We start from the raw sequence: 24,074 nt of genomic DNA on the forward strand, positions 1-24,074 counted from the left end.
TTGACTCTGTTAGATACTGTCTGTCACCCACTGGAGGGCTAGCTCTATAAAAAAGAAACAAGCATAAACATAGCAGCATGGAAGGAAAGGAGGGGTGGGAGAGATGTATCAAAGGCTTGTGGCAGAAATAAAGGCATCTATGATTTTTAAGAAAATTGTTTATGGATCAGGTAAAAGTATTTTAAAATATATACTGACAAGTCAGACCCCATCCTTAGACTTATTTTTGCTCAAATTCTTTTTTCTTAGCCTTGTCGCACACAGCTCATCATTGTCAGTACATAGAATGTCTCTGCATGGTTCAGCACACAGAAAGGTACATGATTCCGCAGCTTGCACGGGGGAATATATGGTGGAGATTTCCCCTGCAGTATGTAGAAAAGTGTCTTCTTCTCTCTCTCTTCTTTACAGACATTCAGCTGCATGGTGTGTTTCATTGTGTAGGTGTTTCGTGACTCATTTAGTCAGTGCCCTGTTAATGGATGATGAGCTACTGCAGGGAGTAAACTTGTTTATGCAGTTCTGTGTATGTGCAAAGCATGCTTTATTTAAATTAACTAACATGAGGGTTGAACCCAGAGGCACATTACCACTGGGCTACAGCCCCCAGCCCTTCTGTGTTTTATTTTGAGACAGTCTTGCTAAGTTTTCCAAGCTGGGCTCAAACTTCTGATCTTCCTGCCTTTGCCTCCCAGGTAGCTGGAGTTATGGGCATTTGATACTACCCTGGCCTAAAGATATTTGTAGAATAAATTGTAGGAAGTGCTATTGCTTGGGAAACAGACAAATACAATTTGTAATTTTGATAGGTATTGCCCAGTTACCGTCCATAAAGCAGTTGTGCCAGTTTATATTTCTGTAAAATATAATAAGAATCTATTTTTCTATAATTTGACCAGCAAAGTGTTACGGACTCGGATATTTACCCGGGTTTGAACAATGCATTCTTGGTGTAACCCTAATTTGCATCTTTCTTATTATAGTTTTCCTTTTCCCTTTCCATCTTTGATATATTTGTTTAGAATTATTTTGTTATAAAATACGGATACAACTTTATTATTCCTAGGTGGCTTTCTAATAATCGCAACAGAATTTATTAAACTGTTCTTCTCACTATTTTAAAATTCCATCTTTATCATAGACTTCATTCCTGAAAGTAATTTTTAAATTAGTAGCAGCATGAATTTGTCCTTAGGATTACGTGTAACTACTTGCCCAGCTTTTAGCCTGGTTATTGTCAGAATAGTTTTTAGTAGCCAGTGCATAGGCTCATGTTTCTTTATAATTGGCAGTAGCGTATATTTCCCCAGTTTTTTCCCCAAGCTTGAGACATGGTCTCACAAAGTTACCCAGGCTGAGCTTCAGCTTGTTAGCCTCTTGCCTCAGCTTCCCAGAGTGCTGGGAGCACAGACGTCTGGGAGACAGACACCAGGCTGTCCCCCTAGTCTTTTATTTAACTAACTCAGTCCTACAGAAGAGTTACAAGTCCAGTACAGAGAGCCATTTTTCCTGAGTTATTTGAGAAAAATTTGCTAAATAATGTTACTCCTGATCCTTGACTATATATATATGTAAAAAAGCAAGTACATACTCTTATATAACTTGACAATCAACAATCAGACCCCTAAATTAAAATTGATATGGTGCTGTTAATCTTCAGACCTCATACACATTTAGTTGGTCAGTTGTTCCAGTTTCTTTTGTAGGAAAAGGATCTAGCTCTGTATTTAGGGAGTTTGGAACAGTTCTTCAACCTTTCCCTGATTTTCATGACTTTGACACTTCTGAAGTCTGCATCTGTTTTGTAGAATATTATGTCCTTGTGAGTAGTCCTAGGTTCAGAACCTTCTTGTTGCATCCTGCCAGGCAGGCATGATTGCAGTTTGTTCCTTCCTTGATAGCCAGTTTGATGGCTGCTTACCACTGGACCTGCCAGGACTTGCCACGATGAAGTCACTTTGCATCTTTTGTGATTAGTGAATACGTTACGGAAAAGTGCTTTGTTGACTAAGAAAATACCCTGTTTCTTAGCCACTATTCAGTTTATTTGTTTACGTATGTCAGCATGGACACATAATTTCTTATTTCATTTGAAGTTAATCTATTACTATCATTATATATTGATTCTCAAATTGTCCCAGATTTGGCCAGCAGGAATCCTTTCAAGCCAGTTTCTGGGGTGTCTTTCACATGTTCCTTTTGTTCTTTGAATACTTTCTTTCTGGCATAACAAGTTACTCCAGGCTTTCCTTCTCAGAGGCAGCCATTGTTTCTTGTATCTTTCTAGAAACATGTTGTGTGTGTGCCTCTCTCTGTGTGTATGTCAGCTTCAGTTTTTTAAGTGTTTTAAATTTTGTCAAAGTGGAATAGATATTTGGGAAAGAGTATAAATGGCAAATGTATAGCTCAGTGAGTTTTCATGGAGGGAACTTACTCATCTGACTTCCACTCTTACAAGAAGGAAGTCTCTGCAGGTCACGCTCGTGACCTCTGTCAGCCACTAATTCTACTTATTCCTGAGCTCTGTGTAAAGGAAATTATACAGTTTGTATTTGCTTATGTTCCGTTTTTAAGCTTAGCATATGTTTGTGAAGTTCATCTGTGTTTTCATATGCTGCAGCTATTTACTTTCATTGGTGTATAATATTTCGTTATGTAAATGTATTACAACTCAACCTAATTCCGCTATTGATGGATATTTGGAAAGAATAAAACTCATCTTCTTCACTAATTGAATAAGCAATTAGATAATAAATCTTTAAGAACATATACTATTAAGTAACACAATACAAGTTGAACTAATTATCATATACAATAGAGCATACTCAACAACTGCCAAAGTGTATATTCTCCAAGTGCATATGAGATATTTACCAGAAATGACTGTATTTTAGATCATGTTCTCTGACCACAAGTATGATAAGCTAGGAAGCAAAAGGAAAAAGATTTGTGGAACATCCACAAAAATGTGGAATGAAGCGGTATACCTTTAAGTAGTCTGTGTTAAATAGGTGATCACAACGGAAAATAAGAAGATATTTTAGAGTGAATGATTAATGACAATATAGCACGTCACAATTATGAGATTTATTCGAAGCCTTACTTAGAAGTTAACTTTACCCTTAAACATAGGTATGTAAATATATATGAAACTAGAAAAAAGAATATTGACTCAAATAAAAATCAGTAGTCAGTTGGCATGGTGGCACACCTCTGCAGTTTCGGCACTCAGGAGGCTGAGGCAGGATGATCATCACAGGTGTGAGACCAGCCTGGACTAAGTAGTGAATTCAGGGTTGCCTGAATGACATAGCAAGATTGTGTTTCCAACATAAAAAAAGAAAAAAGTGTGTGTGTGTGTGTGTGTGTGTGTGAGAGAGAGAGAGAGAGAGAGAGAGAGAGAGAGAGAAACAAAACCAATACAAACTGTACATTAAGACATTTAAAAAGGAATATAAACCCAAAGAGAAGGAAGAGAATAATGAAGGTAAGAGCCCAAGTACATTAAAAGAATTAACAGAACCAGACATCGCTCCTTTAAAATGACTGATGAGCTGGGCATGGCGGCGTGCCTGTCTCCTGGGAACCTGAGGCATCTTTATGAGAGACCCTGTCTCAAAAACAAACAAGTGAATGCATAAATGACTACACATGTAGCTCAGAAGAATAAGGGTATGCCCTGAGTTTGATCCTCAGTACCACAAAAAAGAAACAAAACAAAACAGAAAGTCAAACTCAGTGGCAGAGGCTGAGGCAGGACGATTGCTAGAGGCCAGCCTGAACAACATAGCAAGACAGAAGAACTAAATGAATTCAGTGTCTTTATACAAAATATAAAGACATTCGAAATAGTGCCTTTCCTGTTTTTAGTTATATGTGTAGATGAGGTCAAACTGAATGACCACATGAGAGTGATCATTGTGAATTAAGGTAGTGGACTCGTGCAACCTGTCTAGTAGGGGTGTCTGGCCAGTCTCTCATTACTTCAGAAATGTTTGCTACGTGGCTCATTTCCTTTTATACCTTTCTGCTTCTCAAGTATGCCGTACAGTTTTTTGAAAGAGAAAAATAATAAAGCTAAAGCAAGAAGGCTGGGCTGGCGGTATAGTGTAATGGTAGTCTTTGCCCAGCATGTGTGAGGCTGGGGTTTGGTCTCTCATACCTCCAAAGCATACAGTGCAAGGGGTAGGAGAATCTTGGGGAGTTTTCACGGACAACCTTCTGTGCCACACCTGAGAGAGCACACGCAGTGTTCCTTCATCACTACCCTAGATGGAGAAATGGGTGTGGGGACCAGCTCCGTTCAAACCTCTGCTGTCTTCTAAACCGTGGCTGGTACCACTCCTGTATTCAGCAGAGGTCCACAAATACTGTTACGCCAGTCGGATAACAAAATAACAGAACTGAACTGATTCGAAATGGTCTTTGTTTTCCTTCCTTTTATCATTCTGACTTTTATCTGTATCTCAGCCTAGAAGTTTTAGCTGCCCTTCTCTGAGGACAAAGCTTGGCCAACCGAGTTGTCTTCTGCACCCCAGCTTCTCAGTGCACTGCTGTGGAGGAGGGCGCAGGTCGGACGCGCTCTGCTGGCACTCTGCGGGTGGGGTGGCCCTGAGAGCACCTCTGTGCCAGTGGCAGTGCCTCCTACCTGTGGTCGTGCAGTTTGTAAAACATTGCTCAAAAGCAATTGCAGCGGTAAACGAGTTAACCTTATTGCGTGTGAGTTACATTTGAAAGTTAAAAAAGTATAAGAATCAAAACAAGTGACACCCAAGAGTTGAAACTTGTTTTGGGGAGAAGATAGAGGAAAAAAGATTTTAAAGAAAAATATCTTACTGCAAAAGACATGAACATTTATATATGTTTGTATTGGTGCTTGAACACGATGGAAAGTCTTCCTGACAAAAATTACCTTATTTTAAACTGGATTATGGCTCTGGTCAAATGTCTTTGATTTTCTTTCTTTTAAAAAACAGTATTTCCCCAGCTCAGCTCAAGCTTGACTGAGTACATGGATCGATTATCTGGGGATTAACTACGCCTTCTCATTTCCTGCTTTCCATTCTCCTCTCCGGCAGCCACTGGCCGTTTATTGCCTGCCCTGTGCACTGAGATAAGCTACCAGGGCATGTTCGTGCTAGAGAAATGGGTGTAGAGGGACAGTTATAAATAGGCCGACAGGTACTGAAGGTTACGGCCTCTGTTTTGGTGTAAGTCAGAAAGAAGAAAAATAATCAAGACATTTAAGACAGGACAGACTAATTTACATAAGGCAGCAAGATGTAACTTTGCAGTGTTCCTACTGATATCCTCTTTTCTTACTCAGCTGAGTTTATTGGCCAGTAAGATACTTACTAATCGTACTTCAATTTCTGTTATTGCACAGGCAGATTTTATTTAAAGGAATAATAATTTTAAAATCTGTATCTCTAGTGGGAGTACTTGTGCTACTGTAAGAAGTTATTTTTTTTTTTTTTTTTTTTATCTAGACGTAGATTTTTTGTACTATGTGGCCATGCTATAAAGAAGTTATTTTTTTATGCAGTGTTACTAGCTCTGCTGTCTTATAGTTTAATTCAAAAAGCAGTGGTACAAAAGTAGCTTATCACTAGAAAGGGAGGGCTTTTCCCAGTCACATAAAATAGGTATATTTGTCATTATGAAAGATGACTATTTCATGTAATATCATAAACTAATGGCTTTTTTCCCCTTAACCTTTGGTTTTGATTAGTAGTGTCAGCTTTCTCAGGAAGGAAGTTAGTTCCATTGTTTGAAACTGCCAGAGTGGCCTGAAATTGGAGATTGCTAAATACAGTTATCCAGATTACTATTTTCTTTATGCGTTCAGCTTAGTAGGTTGAATTAAAGCTTATTTTTATTTTTTTAAATCATTTTAAAGCTTATTTTTAAAGTGTAGACTAATGCATACTTGCATACTAATGCATACTAGCCCCAAAGATTTCTAGATATTATGAGCTCAGTTTTTAGACAAAAAATTTTAAATTTGCCAGGCATGGTGTCACAGGCCTATAATCCCAGCGTTCAGGAGGCTGAGGCAGGAAGATAGTTGTGAGATCGAGAGCAGCCTGGGCTACGAAGTGCATTCAAGGCCATCCTGAACTGCATAGTGAGACCCTTTCTCAAAAAGACAAAAACAAAATCTTAAATTTGAAATGAGTGTCTTGTCTAGATTTTATACTTTTTCTGGTTTAACTTTCTGCTCACTGTTGAAATCTTGCATAAATAAAAATAAAATCCAGTAGATCACAAGTAGAACCACTTAGGTAATGATGATCCAACGGGGAAGCAAGTCATGTAGCAAGTGTACATGGAAAGAACCAGGACCTTTTTGGGAAGAAATGAGTCAGGAGGTCCTGGGCACCCACCTGGGTGACTGACTGATGTCCAGCTAGACTTTATTGGACCAGGTGACATTAATTATAGTATATTGCTTATCCCTCAGGGAAGCATGCAGACCTGGTCATGTCATCTTTATCTTGAGGCCGGGCCTTCAATGGATGTGCCTCCAGCCATAGCTGTAATCTATTTTTATCTCCACTGATTCCCTGAAGGGCCTACCCCTGTCTGACTGCCTATAATATTTCTACCTGGTTTAGCTGTCTATGATACTATGAACAACTAATCTTTTTCTGTTAATGAGGGAAATCCTTCTGGCCAAATAGAAATTGTGGCTTTGTGTTTATCTGATAAGATCATAGCTATTGGATAGAGTATGGATATTTAGGAGGGAATTCATTTTGTATTTGGTTAGCAGATTTTGGAGAGTCAAGTGTAGAACATTACATGCTAACTTGACCCTTAAATCTGAACCTTGGGGTTTTTTATTGTTCTTTAATGTTTTGTCAGTGTCCAGAGCTAATTAGCAGAACCAATTATTAGATGGGAGAGAGAGAGGCAAGGGAGGAGTTTATAGGAAATTTGACTCACGCAATTATGGACTAATGAAGTCTTATGATAGGCCACATATAAATTGGAGCTCTGAGGAAGCAAATAGCATCTGAGGCTGAAGGCCCAAGAATTTTGGGGTCCCCTGTTGTGATTCCTGGAGTCCAAAGGTTTGCCAGAAAAACTGTATTTCTGATGTCTAAGGGAAGAAGAGTATCTCAGTTCAGCATGCTCTGAAAGATAATGAATTTGCCTTTTTTCTGTTTTTGTTCTGTGTGGGCCCCAGCTGGTTAGATGGTGCTTACCTGCTTAAGGATAGATCTTCCTTGCTCAGCCATGGATTCACACCTCTGCTCCAGGAGCATACTCTTAGACTTAACCCAGAAATAGTGCTTTGCTAGCTATCCCCTTTAACGCCTTCATGATAAGGACATAATTTGTACATCTTGCTGCCAGGCTATTTGAACCAGGTCTGGTACATGCACAGCTGTCCCATTGGGCAGCTTTTAATTAATTAGTGAAAAACCCAATACAGTAACAGTGACTACATTCATATGTAACACCAGCAATTCAAGCCAGTCAAAACGTGTTCATCCATCCGACACCTAATACTAACCGTCACAGTCAGGATGATGTACTTTGTGGGGTACATGAATAATTACAGTACACTCTTTAGTTTGGTGCATAGCTTATCTGTGCATGTGTGCGCGCACAGGTAACACTAGGGCTGCTGAGATGGCCTAAGGTTACAATGGAGGGTGAGGAGTAGGCATCCCCTTGCCATACTCAGTTTAGCCTCCCCACTGCAAACAAATAATGGACCCATTGCCTGAAAACTAGTATTGAACATAATATAATCCTAGATTAAAAAAATGCCTTACTGAGTTTTTCACTTTTTTAATGCACTGGCTTGGGTCTTACTAGCTGTTGATTTTGTCCAGATTAAACTGTAAAGAGAATTTTTAAAAAGGCAAAAAAGGTTTTTTTTTTTTTCTTTTTAAACAATAAGACATCAAGAAACAGTGGCTTGGGAATTATTTCTGATCACCTGAGCCTTTGTTTCAGAACATTTTTTTGTTGCAGTTGTGTGTACAGCTGGCTGTGAACACTGTGAGAAGTCATTTTTCCTCCTAGAGCTCCACCTTCACGCGTCTCCACCAGAGACTGGGGACTCAAGCACGTCCTTCTCTGTGACCTGGAGCCCCGAGCAGTCTTTTGACGAGAGTCTTGGCTTGTGGCCTCTTGCAGGTTTTAGAACTGTGCATGGCTCCCTGCTTCCAGTACCTCAGGGCAGTCAGCAGCTTAGTCAAGTGGGCACGGTCTGCTTCTGTGGCTCTTTCATGTGTATACTTTTTTTAAAAAGGAGTTTAGTAAGCCGTAAGCAGACTCCTCAGTGATTCCAGGTTATGTCCATTTGGAAATACCCGTAAATGTTGTTACCACCAACCAGGATTCTGTCCCTTTCAATTTTTGTTTTCAGGAGTGTAAGAAATTCAGATGGCCAGGCCTGTAGTCTCAGCACTTGGGAGGCTGAGGCAGGAGGATCGTTGCAAGTTCGAGGCCAGCCTGGGCTACAAAGTGAGCTCAAGGCCATCCTGAACTGCATAATGAGACCCTGTCTCAAAAAGACCCCCCGAAAAAAGGAACTCAAGTGCTCTGGGCAACAGAGGAAAGGTGCGCCACAGTCATGGCTTGTCTACGAGTCTGCTTAGTTGCCACTGGCAGTGGATGTGGAGTGACTCCTGCCGGCCTGGGTCTCTTGGGGTGCACCAGCACCATGACACATACCTGAGAATGTCAGAAGAAGGGTTTTCTAGGACAGACAGGAGTGGGTACTCTTACATAGGGACAGGACATTTACCTATGAAAGGAAATAAGTGCTTAGTTAATGACCCAGTACATTTGAGGGGGAGGATGTGCTTATTTGTAAGGTATATTCAAGGCACTTTCTTTCCTTTGAGAAGAGACTGCAGTCAGTATTTTAGCTTTTTTCCGTGACCCCGGGCACCATACTAGATCAGAACCGGGCAACACACAGGCCTTGGTGCCTGAGCCCTGGCAACACTTAGGTTTCCTGTGTCAGTTTCATGGCATTTTGAGCTGAAATGGCTATCAAGCATATAGATAGCATATAGATACATAAAATGATAATCTCCTAGTAGGAGTAGAGCAGTAGCGTGAAATCAAGATACTTCTTACCTGGTTTCATTTTAAGAAAATAATTTTATTGGTAATTGACAGTTTATATAATTGTATATATTTATGTAGTGCATAGTGATGTTACGATTTATGGATATAAAGCAGAGTAACTCAAGCAAATTAACATAGCCATCACTTCACATAGTTATCAGTTTTTGTTGTGAGAATATCTGAAATTTAGTCTTAGCAATTTTGAAATGTATAATACATTATACTTTCCTGTGTTCACCAGCTGTGCAGTATCTACCCCCAAAAAACCTACCTCTGTCTCGCTGAGATTTTGTACCCTTTAAACCATCATCTTTCAATTTTCCCTGTCCTTAGGTACTGTGATTACCATCTGGCACTGGTTGTATGAGTCTGATTATTTTTGATTCTACATCTAATGAGAACATGTGGTATTTGTCTCTCTGTGGCTGACTTATTTCATTTTTTTTGTCATTCTCCGGTTCTAAGTTGTCACAAAAGACAGAATTTCCTTCCTTTTTAGAGGCTGAATAGTATTCGTGTTTGTGTGTGTGTGTGTGTGTTATTTTCTTTTTCCATTCATCTGTTGGTGCACCTTAGGTGGATTCCACTATTTGGCTGTTACGAGCAATGCTGCAGTGGTAGTTCTTACATCTTTTCAACAAACTAGTTTCACATCTTTTTGGATAATGACCAGTAGTGGGATTATTTGGTCTGATTTCACTTTGCTTGCTCCTTAGTTAACCCTGATGGGTATCCACAGAGTTGGGTAAGTACGATCACCTGGCCACATGGAAAGTTACTTAGTGGGGTGCTACCCTAACAGTCATAGCATGTGGATGGAAGTGGGCTCAGAAGGGTTGGAGTGCCTCTGGTTTTGGTTACTTTTTTGAAAAAATAAAACATTTCATAACAAAATAAGAAATTAACAGTAGTTAAATATATTGTGTATATTATCTTCAAAGAAGTTACTCAGAGACAAAAAAGATTCTCTTACAAAGAAAACATAATGGCACAAAAAATTTCTTTTCAATACTCTAGAAAAGCTAGTAGTAGAAATGAAACAAATTAGCATATATCTTAAAACATTTTGAAACAACAAAATAGGTAATTTGGGGAATTATTTAAAATGCTTCTTTAGAGCAGTTGTTACAGCATACTTGAGGGAAACCCACAGTGTCTCTGGGAGCACCCCCATACTTAGTGACGTACCTGTCCTTTGAACTTTTATGTACACTTTTTTTTTGTGGTACAAGGGATTGAACACCAAGGACCTATGTGCTGAGCTACATTATCAGCCCTTTTTATTTTGAGATAGTTTCACTAAGTTGTCTGAAGTGAGACCTGATCCTGTAATCTCCTGCCTCAGCCTCCCTTGGTGCTCAGATTGCAGGCCTGTACCGGCGCTCTCACCTCCCATTTTTTGGTTGTATGGTGTATCCCAAGCACCGCTCTTCACCTTCCCCCCCCCCCCCCCCGTACTGGGAATCGAACTTTCAACCTTGTGCTTACCAGGCAGGTGCTGTGCTGCTGAGGTAAATCCCCAGCCCATTCACCTTCCTTTTGATGCACTATAGGAATGTATGAAAAGTTTCTTCAGAAGTTCTTCTTAACGTCCTGCATACAAATATCAGCCACTACCACTCCCCTGCCTGTATTTCCCTCCTTTGCCTGTACTGGCCTATACAGCAAACTTCTGGTCCAGTTTCACCTGATTTTCAAACCAGGCCTTACATTATTAGATTTTTGAACTCCCAATAAATAAAAATTTAAAGGAAGTTCTCCTATTATCTCTACCAGGTCATTCTTGCTTGACAAAATTGTTCATTTGATAATACCCATGATATGCCCTGGTGAAGTTGTCCTTGATACCTCTGTCCTCTGGCAACAGTGGAGGGCTAGGTGTGCCTGCTCTGGAGGGCTTTGGAGGCTTGATCGTGCCTGCTGGAAGCTGCAGGGAGAGCGATGGTCTGAAACCGGTTTAAAATTGCTGCTGCTCCTCGTGTGGCTTGCACATTGTCCTATTGGTCACTCACTTAGCAACTCCTCTTGGTTCCTCTGCCTCTTCTACACCCCCCTCATCATGATTTAATGTTGTAGTAAAACTTTTTCCCAAGGGTATTAAGACTGGTCCTGGGAAGCACCCAGACTGGGTATTTACATCGTCAAAAACACTGCACTGATAATCATCAAAGATCTCTAGGAAAGCACATTTATTTCTCGGCCTTAGACCTGGTTTCTTTCTTTTGGATAAGGGGGACAGGTTGAGTCATGTGGCACTGATAAAATGAGTACCCTCATCGTTGAGCAGCAGCCTCCTGGTGGCCTTTCCTGTTTTCTTCACCTTTCTTCCCTGGTCTATGCTTGTTGGATATTCACAGTTTAGAAAGTTTAACTTCAGTTCTTACTTTTCAAAAGCCCTATGGAAATCCCCCACAGCTGTACCCCAGCAGTTGCCTGTTTGTCTCTACTGAACCCAAGTAGAGAGGGATATGTCTTGTGAGTAAGGACAGTGTAATTTCCTTAAATTGTAAATTGTAAACACACTGACTAAAATACCGCTGTGTAATTATATCACTAGAAAATAATGAGGCATATTTGTTGGAAGCATTTGATATGCTTCCCCCTCCCCCTCATTTCTTACACAGCTAATTTTTATATTGCTGTTACTGTCCTACCACAGTTTTAAATCTGAAAAGAGTGAAACTTGTGAGGACCGTTATTTTTCCACATTTAATATGTGAGAGAATTGAAGCTTAAAAGTTATTTGCCCAAAGCCCTGCAGGTTATTAGTAAGTTGCAAAGCCAGGACTCAAACCCGGGGAGTTTGGGCTGAATCAGACAATCTCTTAAGTTTGCTGCTGGCTTTAGTTTTCTTTGATTCTGACCAAAAGTCTTTGACTAGTGGGGAATAGGAGTTAGATGAGGATTTCCTGCGGCAGTGTTTGAGGGACCCCTGGGTCCAGGTGGCTTTTGGAGCTGGGAGGGCAGTGCTCCCTCTACCTGTGCTTAATGCCTAGGTAGTTGGTGTCCTCTGAAGATGACATTTAATTTGTAAACCTTTAGGATGGTAATGGACACTGATGCTATTGGACAGACACGGGGAGAACGTGAGGGGTTCTCTCACAGCATTGTTTTATCCACTGGCTTTTGTCTGGGAAAGAAACAAATGCAAACACCTAAGCACTGACAGAAATGGTCTTGGGAGCTCCTTGACCCAGTGAAGGTAATTAGTGGTTGCAAACAGAACCACAGTCCTAGATTATGTAATTTTAGCCTGGTTCACTTGGAAACCAACACTTTGCCTTCTTTTATAGGTATTTCATCTTCAGGTGAATTTCTGGCCTATCTAGAAATACTGTGCCCATTGCAATACTTAAATTTATTTGAAACTTCTTTTTACCTCGACCCTTCCTGTGTTTTGTCTGTGGAATTTAGATTCTGGAGTCTTTTTTAACACAATGCTGCCCTTCTCTGGTTATTGTGTAGTACTGCATTAGGAAGTCCACTAGTCTGTCAGCTGCCGTTAAATCTTACGATACACACACCAGAGCAGTGATGCATGTGTCATCAGTGAGTATGCTGGGGTCAGAGATGACAGAGAAATGACCTCAGAACTGAGGTTGCTTGAGTCACTAGTTTGGTTCAGAAAAAGACTGTGCAAATGCCAGTCACTGTACCTAAAAGGCATTTATGTGGTGCTTCAGTTTTTTAGACATCTTAAATGTGTTACGGAAACACCCAAAGGCTTCACGTAGACTTCAGAACACTGTTGCTGGGACTGCTGGCAGGCCTGAGTCCCCCTGTGCCCTTATAGTAACTCCTGTGTGATCCTGGAAAATGGTTAGAGCTCAACATCGTCCTTTCACATCACGTCTTGATGGAGAAATAACTCCTGTATTTCTCTGTGAAGTTCTCGAAATTATTCTATAAAGCACTGGTTGCAGTTACTAAGAAACTACCTATTCATTCAGATGTTGTCTCTTTAAATGTTTCAGTAGTTGTTTCAGGGTAGTTTCCTTGTCCCCATTTTGCAGGAGAGGACAGGCTCAGAAAATCTTAGTAAGTGCTCAGGGTCTAGTAGGTGGGACCTGGTGGCACTGGGATTTGAAGTGTGTTGAGCTTTCTAATATTCTTTCCATGTAGTCTGTGTTCCCCACCCTTGAGCGCTTGACCCAGGCTTTACTCTTACCTTTCTAGCTTTGGTTTCCTAAAAAGAAAAAAAAGAACTTGAATTTCATTAGCCTCTTGATTTTCAACTAGGGATATTGGGTAATGTTTAGAGGCATTGTTGGTTATCATAGCTGGAGGAAATGTGCCACTGGCATTTAGGGCCTGGAAGTCAGGGGTATTGTTAAACATCCAGTAGTATGAGAGTCACCTGGCCCAAATATCAGGAGTGCCAGGGGAGGAATCCCTGCATTAGGCAGTACATGTTATTTAAGTGAGTTTGTTCCCGACCCTCCAATAGGTAGGCTCTGTTCTTTCTCCTGGTTTTTATTTTTCTTTCCATAATGAGTAATGTCATCCTAGTCCTACTTTTTGTCATTCCTCCTAATAAAGAAGCAACTAGCTTTTGGAGAAGAGGAAGAAGTACTTTTCCCTCTGTATTTCTGAGTTCTTGACAAAATAATACCCGTGGTCATGGGGCGTTTCAGGGTTAGCAGTTCTCTGGTTGCCTGTGTACTATAGCTGTTCTCCCCATACCTGGCATTTGTACCTCACTGCTTGTGTGTTTGGTTAGCAGTTAAAATTTTGACTCCAGTTGTTCTGTAGCTCAATGATGGCCAGCCTGAACCAGGATTCCTATTTCTCCTGGTATTTCCCCAGGGTGCTGCACGCAGATGGCCTTGTGAACCTTACCTGGGTATGTCTTAGACTTTCTCTTTCAGGTCTTCTCCTTTGCTTAGAAAGAATCCCCCTGAAGTCATTTCATTTGTTCTGCTCAGTCATTACCACATCCATAGTCCCCCGCTGAGATTGCTTCTTCCTCTAAATTCTCTATACAATGTTCTATGTATTTCTCATAGTGGTTTGTTCTCTTCATATGCAGAGTAGAGAGTGCAGAATAATTTTTTATCCAATGTGAAAGTACAAAATGGGTAAATATAAAAGACTGTGCATCATGTGGGACTATGCTCTGCACATATGGACTGTCAAAGCTGTGATGATGCACTATTTTGATAGGTGTGTCTATTCCATAGTTATTTGCAGAGCAACAGTTTTGGTGTTTTATACTATTTACTTTGGAATAGCCCTTCTGTACATTTGAGTTCTGTCAAGACTTACGGCAAGGTTTTCTTTCTCTGCTTTTCTGGTTCTTTTTTTTTTGGTTTTTCTCCGGTACCGGGAACCGAACTCACGACCTTGCGCTTGCCAGGCTGGTGCTTTTGCCGCTGAGCTAAATCCCCAGCCCCTACTTTTCTGGTTCTTTTAATAGCATAAGTATTTTAGCAAAGCTTTTTTGTTTGTTTGTTTTTGTAGTGTTTTTGTTTTGTTTTTTAAACTTCCTGGTCTCTTAATGCAGCCTGTATTTTGTGACCTCTTGGTAAAGGAGAAAACATTTTCCTTAATTAATGAGGGCTCTTTACCTAAGATTTAGCCATCTCCTTTATAAACATGAGGCATTCCTTGAGTGTTAGCTCAGGTTGGTTTCTGATCTGCAGGCCTATGATGAGAAGGCAGAGGCTGCTAAGAAGAGTGACACTGCAAGCTGGGTGTGGTGATGCATGCCTATAACCCCAGCACTTGGGAGGCTGAGGCGGGAGGATCACTGTGAGTTTGAGGCCAGCCTGAACTACATAGTGAGTTAATGACTAACACGAACTACATAACAAGACCCTGTCTCAAAAAACAAACAAACAAGCAACACACACACACACACACACAAACAAACAACCAAAAAAAGAAAAAAAAGAGTGATACCGTGTTTTTCCTGGTAGGTCTGTTCAGCTCCCACCCAGGCCGAAAAGCATTTCATCAGACTCTGTGCACCTTAGTGCACTTCCTGTTGAGCTGTTTGTTCCATGACCAGGTGCATAAAGGACGTAGGTTATATTGTGGCCCCTTGGCCTTCAAATGGAAGGGCAGTGTTTTATCCCTTGGTTTTTGGATGAACTGGGAGCAGAGCTAACTCTTTCAGACATGCCATTTATAGGACAGTGGTCAACATAGAAATGTTCATTATTCACCTGTAATTATGTACAAATGGCAATCAGAAGGTAAATAAGACTGGGGTCCCTGTCCCCTGGTACCTTCATCATCTGCCCTCCTTACCCATAGCCTGCTCTGTTCCTTTGGTGCATGGCAGTAACTGCAGAGTTGTGTGGCAGCAAAGCGACGGGAAGGTCTAATGTAGGATGTGTGATAGGGTAACCTTGGAGAGGAGATGTCTTCCTGTCAGATCTTGCTGTTCTAGCTTGTTCTTCATGAGTTGTAATAGCAAGATAATTAAGGGTTTTTGTACCACTGTATAGGTAATTTTTTTCTATTGTTTTTTTGAGACAGGGTCTTGCTATGAAGTTCAGGCAGACCTTGAACTCATTATGTAGCCCAGGCTAGCCTTGAACTTGTGGCAATTCTGCCTCAGCCTTCCGAGTGCTGAGACTACAGGCATGTGCCACCATGCCCAACTTTGTGTAGCTAATGTTAAATAAAAATGTAATATTGAATGAATTAATTGATCAAACTCAGGACATGATACAAAGCTTTAAGATTGATGTCTTGTTTTTTGACATAAACCATGTTGGTGGGTAGTCAGAGGGGTACTGTGCCTAGGGTGTCTAGAAAAAATGAGACCCTGCCATCGTTGCGGTCTTGGTAGTAGTGTTTTTCCCTGTGGCCAGAATACCTGTGTACAAAGGCTTTTGATCATGAGTATTAATATGCACTTGTGGGCACTGAAATCCTGTTCCTAATGCTGTTAGATTTTCCTTTTCAGAGTAAGAGGGACCATCTACTCATGAACGTCAAATGGTACTACCGTCAGTCTGAAGTTCCAGATTCTGTGTATCAGCATTTGGTTCAGGATCGGCATAATGAAAATGGTAAATATGTTTTTCTAATTCCATTCTTGTAAGCCTTAGCTTTGGTGAAGTTCTTTATAAAAAGAATGTCCATTAAATGGAGATGCCCTTTATGATAAATTATCTCTAAAAGCGATTTCTTTAACAAAACATAACTGCCCAGGTGTGACGGTTCATGGCTGTAATCTTAGGACTCTTAGGAGGCTGAAGTAGGATTGCAAGTAGAGCCCAGCCTGGCAGTTTAATGACTTAGTGAGACCCTGTCTGACAAAGGATTGGTTGTAGATCAGTGTGAAGACTGAGTATAACCCCGGTGAGCACACGCGCGCACACACACGGCTCTCCCCATAAAGAACTCTACCTTCCACTCTTCTCTCCCTCCTTTCTGCAGTCCTGAGGTTTTTGAGCATAGGATAGGGAACACTAACCCATATTCCCAGCCCCCATCTTTTCTTTTCTTTTTTTGTTTTTGTTTTGTTTTGTTTTGTTTTGTTTTGTTTTGTAAAAGGGTCTTGCTAAGTTGCCTAGGTTTGTTTGAAAGTTGAGTTCCTCCTGCTTTAGTCTCCTGAATAGCTGGGCCAGAATGCCTCGCTGTTTTATTTTGCTTTTTATTTATTTAAATTTAAACCTCTTAAATGTATGTAGTGTCTTTACCTCAAATTTGAAACAGAGGCAGGTGTGCTTTGGAAATAACAGTCACTTCATTCTTTGAATTCCTTTTTTCATCTAGTGAAAAACATACATTTTAAGCCTTATAGGATTGTATTTCTTTTTCTTTTCAATAATCTATATTAAATTTCATTACTTGTATCCAGGATAGTGAACTTTGATTTTCAAGCACTGCTCTCTGAATTATGTTTTGGAGTTCAGCTTGCTACCCGACTTCAGAACAATGGGAAAGTAGTTTCAGGCAACTGATCCTTTTCTCTTCCTCTGGCCTTGTAGTTCTGCATGGTAACTGTATTGACACATGAGATATGTACATAAAATGCAGGCTACCTTTGTACAGATGGATAGTATATTTTAAAGGCTGATTCTGGAGAGGTGCTAGGCCTCATGCTAGATCGTTCACATCTGTCAGCCATGAATCATGTGAGGCAAGTTTTTTCTGCGGCTGGAGGTGAGGAGTTGAGTTTGCAGCTATGGTAGGAGGCCACACATCCTCTCAGTGGTGGCGCTGGGCTGGGGCAGGCTTGTCTGGTCCTGCTGCTTGCCCCCATGTTCTTGCATAGCCTTTGCTGATAGTTTTTTAAAAAAATCTTTGAAATGAAATTTTCATTAAAGCAGTTAAATCATGATATCCAGTTAAAACAGTAGCTTGCTTATCCTTTTCATCAGCTGAATCAATGTGGCCTCATTCCATTTTGGAATATTTAGCAAAAAAAAGTACTACTTTTCTTCTGTTTTCTTTTCTTTTTGACAGGCTTTTACTATGTAGCTCATGCTGGTTTTGAACTCTCTTTGTCTTTTTGTCTTTTTTTTTTTTTTGGAGGCAGGGTTTCACTATGCAGTTTAGATTGGCCATGAACTCTCTTTGTAGCCCAGGCTCCTGAGTGCTGGGATTACAGGTGTGTGCCACCACACCCAGCTTGGTCTTGAACTCCTTCTGCCTCAGCTGTCACTGCTGAGTGCTAAGATCACAGGCGTGTGCTACCACTCTCGGCAACTCTGTGCTCATTGATGTATTCTAGCATACTGTGGAGATTTGGTAAAGGATATAATAAACACCCAACAAGACATGTAATCACTTGTCAATAATTACACACATTGTTCTTTTTATTCATGCTGTTACTCCTTTGCCCTGTTTTGCACACTGATGGTGCTAATTAGATCTGGTTATTTATCATGCTTTCTTCAGTAGGAGGTATATTTGGAAAGAAAAAAAGTTTTGCAAAGATTTCTTGCTTGCTTTAGGAAACTGAGTTTTAATTTCCTCTCAGTTAATTTAAAAAAAAAATTTTTTTTTTTTGACAGACTCTGGAAGAGAACTTGTCATTACAGACCCAGTTATCAAGAACCGAGAACTCTTCATTTCTGATTACGTTGACACGTACCATGCTGCTGCCCTTAGGTAAGCACTGGAGATGCATTTCCAGTTCATATTTAGAAATCATGCAGTATAGGAGGTACAAAATCCGACCTGTCCCAACTTCACTGTGTAATCAGTACATGAATCGGTTCCTCTTGTGATTGGAGTGAGCTCACAGCACTGCTAGTCTTGGATTATTGGGATTTCAGAGGTTGTTGGCTTCTTTATTAATCTTGGTTTATTTCTCCCTGTTTTTCTTCTAATGAATTGTGTTTAGCTCTTACTCTACTACTATACAATTACTTTCTTGAAAGTTAATATGCAGGTATTGCTTGCGAAAGTGTTCAGGGTGAAGCGTGCTAGTGGTCTGCAGCCTACTTTATGAACTGGAACCCCTCCCTGTAGAAAACGATGCTACAAAAATGGATGACGCGAATATGGCAGCATGTTTATGAATTGAGAATCCAGGTAGAATTTATTGGGGTTTTCATTCATCTCCTCTTTTAATTTTCTGTATGTCAGAAAATTTCTTGGTGAAATGCTGGGGGTGGGGGTGCTATAATTGAGATTCTCTTTTTAGACAGAAGATAACATTGCAACTTGTCTTCATATCTTAAGTAATTCGGCCAAAATGTGACAATGACGCTCTGCTTTGCATTTTATGTCCTTTGAAGGAAATGGTGCCCATGGGTTCTGGTACATTCTGTTTATACGTGGTAGACTGGGCCCTTTAGGTGGCATAAGAAGTAGTACAACAATTAATATCCTGAAAACTCATTCTTCACTGCAAATAACAGGGCTGGAAATATAGCTCAGTGGCACAGTGCCTGCCTGGCAAGCACAAGGTCCTGAGTTCGATTCCTGGTGCAAAAAAAAAAAACCCCAAAAAACTATTTTTCTTGTTAAAGATTGATTTTTTTAAAAAAGCCACCCAGATGTGTCAGCTTTAGCTTAACTATAATAAGGGACAGTGTTTTCTGTCTTCCTGTGTTCCCATGGTATTCAGTGAAACCACTCTGAGCCTCTTAGGCAGAGCTAAAGCAAAGTACCTCAGCCCAGACTAGAGGCAGCTTTTATTGCAGGGCAAGGTGGGGTGAGCTCTTTTTGCCAGAAGTAGTTCCTGGGTGTGCTGTGCAGGCCAGCTCGTCCTCACAGCATGGAGATCTGGGCAACACACACAAGGGAGGCGATTGTGCACTGGAACTTGGTAAATGGACACTCATACAGGATTTTCTCATTTTCATATGTCATGACATGATCTGCTTTGATTTTTTTTTTTTAAGAGTAGGAAGAATTGCCGGGCCTACTGGTGCATGCCTGTAATCCCAGCACTCGGGAGGCTGAGGCAGGAGGATCGTTGCAAGTTTGAGACCAGCCTGGGCTACAAAGTGAGCTCAAGGCCAGCCTGAACTGCATAGTGAGACCCTGTCTCAAAAAGAACAACAACAACAAAAAAAAGTAGAAGGCATTTATTGACAAAGCTTCTAAGAGGGCAGAAAGTGGGTTACTCACAGATTTTTTTTTTCTTTCTTTCTTAGCTACTTAGAATTTAAATCCTCTTCTCCCAGACTGTTTGAACAGACTTGGCCTACTGGTGGTGTGTGGAAAGAGGGCTGTTATGCTGAAGGGGTCCTGTGTGTTTGATTAGCTTTCCTCTGTCTTTGGAGGTGACTTTCTAATCAAGCCTGCTTGCTGAACACAAGTCAGTGCACGGTTGCCGGGCTCACAAGATAGGTGGGACAGTGGAGCGCCCTTACTCTGCTTTGCCTAGTTTTACTTCCTCTTTCCATCTTGTCTCATTTGTTGAGGAAAATAATTTTATGGAATTTATAGTTCCAGTTAAACAGTATGTATAACTGATTCAGCATGTTTTGACATAACTGGTTAAAATGAATATATTTGCTTGTTTAGCAGTGTTATTTGGATTTGTAACTCATCTCTGTTTAGCTCCTTCATTCATTCATTCATCCATTCATTCACTCAGTCTCCTATACTGTGACGGGAACCCAAGGCCTTCTCAGTGGCCTACATCCCCAGCCCTTTTTATTTTCTTTTTTAATTTGGAGACAGCGTCCCACTAAATTGCCTGGGTTGAGCTTGAACAAATGATTCTCCTTCCCCAACCTCCCAGAATCCTGTGGTTATGTGTGTATGCCACCACTCCCAGCTACGATTTAGCATTTTTAGCAGAAACATGTTTTGCAGGTAGTTTGAGCAGACCCAGGTGAGCTTACTTGGATAGGCTTACATGAGATGCCTCCAGACGTGCATCACTGTGAGGTCTGCCTACCACTGCTGGAGTGCTACAGTGGCAGTTCTGTTTTGTGTTCTGTTCTGTTCGGTTCAGTTCTGGTACGGCGGGGGGAATTGAACTCAGAACCTTGTACCTGTCAGGCAGGTGCTGTGCCCCTGAGCTATCTCCTCAGCCCTGGCAGTTCTTTAGGTTGTTAACTTGGTGTGTGACTAGGATCCTTGCTTAGTTTTTTTTTCTGCTGTGTTACCTTCTTTTAAAGTTCTCATAAAAATTGATAGCTCTATTGTAAAACTTTCGTCTGAAATTTGATTTTTATTAATTTCAAATAAAGCACACCTTTTGGGACTCAACAGTTGGATCTTTTCAGACAGCAGATAGGTGGTCACTTTGTTACGGAATGTTCTGGCCTGTCAAATCCTGACATTTGCCAGTGTCTGTTGCTTACACTTGTGATCCTGCCACGGCTTAGGAATCCCACAGCATTCGTAGCATGGTGTGGTCACTGCAAAAGCAGCTTGGGTCACCACTAAGATCACTTCCCGTAGCACACAGTGGAGCGGCAGCACCTCTGGAGTCTCCATTTGTGTGTCTCACTTCCACAGAATTATATTATTGTCACTTATGCGTGTTTGGGTATACTGGTGATGGTGGGGGTTTGAGGATTAAGGTTTAACTTTTGTTTTGAGCTTTCTTTTTCTTTTGTTTTGGTACTGAATATTGAATTCAGGACCTCAGGCTTAGTCTGAAGGCACATGGGAGGGATCCAGTGAGTGTGATTAAAAAGACCAGCAGAAAAGGAAAAAGGTTGGTAGTATTAGTGCCTAGCACCATTCTTTTCGAACATCAAAAGGCCCAGTTAGATGGATTTCCAGGCTCACAGGAGCGCCCTGGACTCTGGCCATGCCATTCTCTCAGGAGGAAGCCAATGTGTAAATTTTTCTTTCAAGCTGGTGCTAGAATTGGGTCATAAAGAAGCTAGAGCTTTGTCCTTTAGCTACTGTCAAGCAAAAGGAAAACATCATTCCTCTGCAGCCTTTTTTTTTATGGGGGGGGTGGTAAATTGTGAGACTGAAGTTTTTCCCTACCAAAATTAAGTTTATTTCCAGAAGTGACGGTAAAACTTCACATTTGCTTTGCTACTGTTTTTGAGTCTTTGGCCATGACAGTCTTGTACCCCTATCTTTCAAGCATGTTCCTACTCCTGATTTTCTCCCTGTGTTGTACTTATCAGTGACCAGGAAAGTTAGCATCTTCAGTAGAGTGTCTTTTGAGTTGTTCCTTTTCCCAGGTAAGTATTTTTGACCAACATTGTGATATAAAGTAATGTAAAAAAAAGTACCAGATTGCAATTAGAATACTCAGGTGGAATCTTGGCTTGGCCACAGAGCTTTGCAACTAGGGTCAGGTTCTTAGCCTTGGAATTATCCTTTCGACAGTCGTGCTCAGTGCCTCATACCCTAACGACGGAACCTTTAACTCACACACATGCATTCCGGTGTACTGCCCAAAGGTCAGGAGTGTGGGAGCCCTCACAGATCAGCTCGCTCTTGGTAGCAGGATCGCTCCTCCATTCTTTTTCCTAGTGCTCTGCTCATTGAGTCTCAGCTGGGTCCTTAAAGGTGTAAAAGGAAGAAAAGAAAAAGTAGACTTAATAATTGTATGCTGCATTCTTGATAGTACAGTTACTTAGGATTACTCAGCACTCGCTGATTTTTATACTCAGTGACCTGTTGCATAGGATAGTTGGGTCCTCAGTTTACTTGAGGCATGAGACAAGGGTAAGCTTGGGAGCCTTCTAGAGATGCTGTGTAAGTTGTAATCTGTTTTCTCTATCACTTATTTCCCTGAAAGGATAATGTTGTGTTGGCGAACTATAGATCTGGAGTAGTTGCTCTGTGAGGACACTCAAAGTACATGACCTAGGGACATTTGCATGTTTATTGTGGGCTTGTAACCAGGTGTTCTTAAGTATTAAGGGCGCAGGGCAGCACAAGAAATTAGAACAGGCTGGTTGGCTTACTTATAGGCTACTCTCCAGCTTTCTGGTTATCTGCCTCCCACTTCAAGTAGGTCAGGCTAGAAGCTGTCATTTTACCTAGGGATTCATATTGTAGGGCAGTGGTGGTGAACCCGTGGCATGTGTGCTGCAGCAGGCTGTCATTGAAAGCTCAAAAAGCTCTATCACTGTTACAGGGTGACTTTTCTGAATGTTCAGGGCCAAGAAACTCTAAACAGTTTTGGGCTTCTAAATACATTTTTTTCATTCTGAATTAACTTATCTTGTTACTTTGTCATGGACATCTACAAATTTATACTTACATGTGTGCATGTGTGGATGCATCTCTTAAAATAGATAAATTATATCTGCAGGTAATTTCCTAACCATTCTCGCCCTTACCAAAAAAAAAAAATACTCTGGCTCCTGCAAATTTTTTAAGGAAGGCCACGGAGTTTCAGAGCTCTTAGTTTTACAGTTTAAAGTTTATTTTCTGCAAGCCCCCTCCCCTCCAACACTGGGGATTGAATCTGGGGCCTTTTTATTGTTTATTTTGAGACAGGGTCTTGCTGAGTTGGCCAGTCTGGGATTGAATTTGCAATCTTCCTGCTTCAACTTCCCAGAGTAGTGGGATGTATATGCTTGTATCATTGTGCCTGGATCAGTTTTTGTATGTGAAATAACTTTAATGTACTTTTTTTTTTTTACCACCAATGCAGAGGATTGAACTCAGAGCTTCACTTATGCTAGGCAAGTGTTCTATACCATTGAGGTACAGAGTCAGCCCTGATCAACAGCACTTTCATTCTTTTGTGTATATATGCTTAGTACTTCATTAAACACCAAAGCCTGTCAATTCTTTTTTTTTTCATTCATCATTCAACACTTCATTGTCCTTAATAGATGAAAGGCTTTGTATTCGGTGCTGGGAACACCCAACTAGATGTTCTGCTTTGAGCAATTGATGGTCATTAAAAAAAAAATACTTGGGGCTGGGAATGTAGCTCAGTGGTAGAGTTCTTGTCTTGCATGCAGAAGGCCCTTGGTTCAATCCCCAACACCCCTCGCCAAAGAAACAATTGGAGCTACTTTTAGATACAAAGAAAAGTTATGCTGATTTTTTTTTTTTTTTTTTTTTCATCTAAACGAGCCTTAACCTCCTACAATGTGAACATCTTCTTTAATTATAGAATTATTATCAGGACAAGGAAATTAACATGAATATAATAGGATTGAACTAAGGATTCCCTCTGAGTATTAGTGTCATTTGGGATCCCATGTTACTGTTTTTCTTAGGTGTACAGCCGTTTGTAATGGTATTGCAGTCTTTTTCATGACCTTGGCACTTTTTTTTTTTTTTTTTTTTTGAGTAGGAAAATTTATTGGAAAAAGGGAATAATGGGGAATGGGAATGGGGGAATGGGGAATAGAAATAGCTCCTGAGACAAGAGGGGTCCTGAATGGGTTGCCCTTGACACTTTCTAACTAAAGATCATTGATGAGTTATTTTACCAGATGTCTTTCAGCTTGGCTTAGCTGGGTATTTCCATGTTGCTGCACTGATGATAAGCATTTTGGTCTCTTTTTGTGAACTGTCTTAATTTTTTCTTTTTGATTTTCTTTTGCTTTTGGGAGCTTTGTGTATGTTGTATAGGTGGCAAATACTTTCTCCCACTTGGTCAGTTTTCTTTTGATTTT

The 24,074-nt window shown here is 40.7% G+C and overlaps 1 protein-coding gene across 1 annotated transcript in view; it reads left to right on the forward strand.

Annotated features, from left to right (window-relative positions):
* The window catches only part of Rere (arginine-glutamic acid dipeptide (RE) repeats), a gene marked incomplete in the record, with an annotated part of 392,228 nt that overhangs the window by 205,167 nt on the left and 162,987 nt on the right, over positions 1–24,074 (forward strand). The window contains 2 exon segments of the mRNA XM_013504212.1: positions 16,013–16,118; positions 18,072–18,168. Coding sequence (XP_013359666.1) covers positions 16,013–16,118; positions 18,072–18,168 — 203 coding nt within the window.

Source organism: Chinchilla lanigera, unplaced genomic scaffold, assembly GCF_000276665.1.
Source record: "Chinchilla lanigera isolate Chin_1 unplaced genomic scaffold, ChiLan1.0 scaffold00085, whole genome shotgun sequence".
In the NCBI taxonomy this organism is placed as follows: Eukaryota; Metazoa; Chordata; class Mammalia; order Rodentia; family Chinchillidae; genus Chinchilla; species Chinchilla lanigera.